Raw genomic sequence first — 4,762 nt, 5'->3', positions numbered from 1 at the left:
GCGCTGATTTCAGGGTGAGGCCGAGCGTCGTCGGTAGCCGAGGCTGATGGAGGAGGAAATTTCGCGCGGGGTCTGGGGAGGGAGGGAGGTCAGCAAACCTAGGAATCGGGCGCCTGATCTGATCACCGCCGTGGAGGCCCCTGAAATGTGGAGGCCCCAGGCGCGCGCCTCCTGCGCCTGTGCGGAAATCCGCCGCTGTGTGCAGCATATAAATACTAGAGTTAAAAAAAATCAATAACATGCTTCTTTCCTGTCATATATGCAATATATATGTGCATGTAGTTTTTGTGAACTTGGGGAGTACTTGACATAGTTCCAATAATGATTAGAAAGGGAAGCTTGCAAACAATGTTCTTTAAAGGGCATTGTTGTGGTTGCAAGAAAGATATGTTGAGAAAGAGTTACCGTGTGGTAAGATGGGCAGCCAATAAGATGGATGGATGGATGGATGGATGGATGGATGGATGGATGGATAGATAGATAGATAGATAGATAGATAGATGATAGATAGATAGATAGATAGATAGATAGATAAAGATGGTTGATCCCTTCATCTTGCAGAAAACTGTCCTGTAGTCTGCTTGCAAGGAGCAGCTGGAGTACTTGTGGGCGATCTCCTGTCCTCTCCTTTTCTGGAGAAATTCAGAAATATGGTTGCAAAAACTGTATATGTCTAGTCTAACACAGAAAAGGACTACAGATAGTCCTCGACTTACGACCACAATTGAACCCAAAATTTCTGTTCCTAAGCAAGGCAGTTGTTAAATGATTTTTATAACCTTTTTTGCCACAGTTGTTAAATGAATCAGTGCAATTGTTAAGTGAATCTGACTTCCCCCATTGTTTGTCAAAAGCCAGCTGGGAAGATTACAAATGGTGATCACATGACCCCAGGACAGTGCAATTGTCATAAATGCAAGCCAATTGCCTAGCACCCGTGTTTTGATCACATGCCCATGGGGATGCTGCAACAGTTATAAGTGAAAACCAGTCATAAGTTACTTTTTTCACTGCTGTTATAACTTCGAATGGTCACTAAATGAATAGTTGTAAGTTGAAAACTATCTGTAGGACAGCAACAACAGGCAGTGGCCTCTTTCCAGCTCAGCAATAGGGTACTACAGAAAATGTTAATCAGTGAGTGTCTCATCCCGAGCTGTTCAGCTTTTGGAGCTACAAAAATTCAATCCCTTTTTCTCTGCTTCATTTAGAAAGAAAATTAAATAAATTAGCTGCACTTATATGTCCAAAATTTACTGTGTGCATTTGTCTAGAATAGAATAGAATAGAATAGAATAGAATAGAATAGAATAGAATAGAATAGAACTAGAAGGGACCTTGGAGGTCTTCTAGTCCAGTTCCTTGCTCAAGCAGGAGAACCTATACCAGGGGTGTCAAACTCAATTTCATTGAGGGCCGCATCAGCATTGTGGTTGCCCTCAGGGGGCCGGGTGGGTGTGGCCAGGGTGGACGCGGCCTACTGGGTGGGCATGGATGGAGTGGGTGTGGCCTACTGGGTGGGCGTGGCCAGCTCTACATCGTTCGCATCAAGGGTGCCTGTGGGGGCCTAGGCAGGAGTGGGACATATCTGAGGGTCTCTGGCAGAAGGGGGTGGGACCAGGGCAAGTGCCAAGGCATGGTCCACTGGAGGAGCCTCACTGTTCCTCTCAGGCCATGCGGGGGGGGGCTGGATGGTGGGGCGGGCTGCCCAGAGCCCTGGGCAGCAGAGGTCAAATGCCCAGCCTGGCCCTTGAGCACCCGCAGCACCAAGCCCAGCCCCACTTCCTCAAGGCTGCTGCTCAAGGTTCTCCTGGTTACTCGCTGTTTCCAGACAGCCTTGTGGAGCTAATACTGAATGTGTTTCAGCATAGATGGCCACCACAAAATTGTACATTGGCTCCCGGCTGGCCTGGGCCAGGGCCAAGACAGAGGGGGCCGTTCCCTCACTGTTTCCAGGATGGCTTTGCGGGCCACATGAAACCACTTCGCGGGCCGCATCCGACCCCTGGGCCTTGTGTTTGACATGTCTGACCTATACTGTCTCAGACAGGTGAATGTCCAGTCTCTTCTTTAAAATCTCCAGTGATGGAGCGCCCACGATTTCTGGGGGTAAGCTGTTCCACTGATTGATTGTCCTCACTGTCAGGAAGTTTCTCCTTAATTCCAGGTTGCTTCTCTCTTTGATCAGTTTCCAACCATTGTTTCTCGTCCTTCCCTCTGGTGCTTTGATGAACAACCTGCCCCCCTCTGCCTTGTGGCAGCCCCTCAGATACTGGAACACTGCTCTCATGTCTCCCCTATTTCTTCTTTTCTTTAGACTAGCCAAACCCAAGTCCCGTAGCCGTTCTTTGTATGTTTTAGTCTCCAGGCCTTTGATCACCTTAGTCTATGTTCACTTGTTATAAATGAGGGGCCATCAAGCTTCCATTCCTTCATTGCACTTAAAAGCTTACTGGAAGTTGTGATGATGAAAGAGAGCATGCTGGTAATTGTACAATTAAATGTTTTCCCCAGTGACTGTAATACAGGTTGCATTTTTTTTTATAGCGGAGATAAGAGTCTAAATAAGGGAAGTGCAAACTTTTGGCTTGCCTGGGCTACACTGAGTGAAGAGGAATTGTCTTGGGCCAAATATAAAATATATAGTTAATCTTTATCTAAAACACATATTAATGTTAAAAGTTTACATTCTTGTGGGGCGCATTACTGGCTGTCCATGACCACGTGTGGTGAGCCGTGGGTTGGACACAATTGATCTAAATAATGCCAACAGGCAGGATGCCAAATGTTGCCAGGGAAAGGGAGAGACAGTCTAGAACAGCGGTTCTCAACCTATGGGTCGCGACCCCATTTGGGGTCGATTGACCATTTCACGGGGGTCGCCAAGCAAGGCTGTCCGCCATTTTTTTCCCCTTTTCCGGCAGGTGCCTTACCTCCCTTGGGCTGGGCCAGCTGGTGGTCGGCCTGCTCCGTCTCTGCCGCTTGCCAGCTATGCCTCGGCCGGGCAGGGGGCGGAACCATGCATGCGCGGCGCTCCCGAGCAGGGAAAGTCCTCGACTTACAACCGGTTGGGTAGTCCTCGACTTACGACCGGTTTAGTCCTCGACTTACGACCGGTTTAGTCCTCGACTTACGACCGGTTGGGGGTCGCGGCATTAAAAAGGTTGAGAACCACTGGTCTAGAAGGGACTGAAATTCCCTCCATACAGAAGGAATTGTTCATACACACATCCCATATGTGAGGCAGTTTTGTGCTTTTTTGTTTTTAAAGGTAACTTGGGACTATGCAGTCAGCTTGTCCCTGGCAAGAGAGAAGAGAGAATAAAAAGACCCCAAGCAAAGTTCACTTCAGGATGCAAGGATCCAAAATTGATCCTGGCTGATTTTGAGATGGACTCAGCAGAATGGTCCGCGCTTGCCTGGCTCTTTCCAAAGTAAAATTTTAGAAATTAATATGAAGGGAGACTTGTGAAGCTATCAAGCAACCTTTTCCCTCTACAGAGCCTTCTGCAGGATGCTGCACCTGTTGACGCTGAGGAAATGGGGTGGGGGAAGAGTTCTTGCCAATGGAAACAACAAAGAAGGGCTCACAAATTCTGCAGAGCTGCATCATCGTTACAAATGGAAAGGTGTGTCCGTCAGAGAGAGATGCTTTCAGCTGCACCATAGCTGAGCCAAAATTAATTAGCTTGGCTGCTGATGAGAGATAGTAGCATGGAAACACAGCTCTGGAACAGGGGATCTGAAGAATTGCAAGAAGAACTGGCATGGAAGCGCCTCGTACTTTGTTTTGATCCCGTCAGTTCAATTCCCTCTTAGTCAAATCACTTCATAGACAGCATCAACAATCTTTAGGGAGCCACACTGAAGGTGAAATTGACAAAGTGTGGTAAATACTAAAGGAATAGTTTTTTTAAATCTAGTAAATAGGTTTTAGTATATTTTCATGGGCTACTAGCCACTTTCAGATTAATTGTTGTTCTAAGTTATATTTGAACATAGTTTGGGGAAAGGAGATACAGAAATATCATTTGAGAAGAGAGTTGTAAAGTGTAAGGTCAGAAATGAATGCAGCCACATACTATTTTTCTAGAAATTTAAACAGTATGCTTATCCAATGTTTATTTTAATGTTACTGTCTCTAATAATTTAATCCATGCACCAATTGCAAGAGGTGCAGCTATACTCCATTGTTCTTTGCTGTGTAATAGCAACTAATAATCATACAAGCCATTGTGTATTTCTTTATTTAAATTTCCCACTTGCCTAATATTTTCCAGAACACAGCAACAAGAAACATGGGACCTAGAAGATACAGAAATATTGCAAGATGTAAGAAATCGTGACTTGATCAGAAGAGCCATTATGAACAGGTTAGGCTTCTCATAGAAATGTGTTTTTCTTCTGATAAAATATCTTGGTGTTTCAAACCAAAATAGCAAGTGTCTGCAACTGACTGACTTTGTTAGCTAAAATCAGCATTGCATGTTAAATTTAATCCTTTTGTGACCTTCCTACACAATTAACTGCTACTGTTCCTGTTGCCAAGAGTGACCCAGGTTTGGGACTTCCGGTGGCAGGCGACTTCGTCGGTCGCAGCTGTTTGCTGCCTCCCGCCTGTTTCGCGTAAAAGCCGGTTTGACAGCCAGCACCAGCTGTCAAACGGCTTGATACCTTTCCCCTGGGTATAAGGGGATAGGTGAGCTGCCCGGGGTAGGAGTTGAGTTCCCGAGTCGTCCTATATGGACGATGTAGGTGAGAA

The 4,762-nt window shown here is 46.0% G+C and overlaps 1 protein-coding gene across 1 annotated transcript in view; it reads left to right on the top strand.

The window, feature by feature from the left end:
* Positions 1-4,762, top strand: part of ST6GALNAC2 (ST6 N-acetylgalactosaminide alpha-2,6-sialyltransferase 2) — a 27,220-nt gene that overhangs the window by 3,418 nt on the left and 19,040 nt on the right. Inside the window, exon 3 of the mRNA XM_029287035.1 lies at positions 4,281-4,373. Coding sequence (XP_029142868.1) covers positions 4,281-4,373 — 93 coding nt within the window. The remainder of the gene's footprint in view (positions 1-4,280; positions 4,374-4,762) is intronic.

The sequence above is a fragment of the Protobothrops mucrosquamatus genome, unplaced genomic scaffold (genome assembly GCF_001527695.2).
Source record: "Protobothrops mucrosquamatus isolate PMUCROS unplaced genomic scaffold, P.Mucros_1.0 scaffold_241, whole genome shotgun sequence".
Classification (NCBI taxonomy): domain Eukaryota; kingdom Metazoa; phylum Chordata; class Lepidosauria; order Squamata; family Viperidae; genus Protobothrops; species Protobothrops mucrosquamatus.
This window is presented reverse-complemented; position numbering and strand designations above follow the sequence as displayed.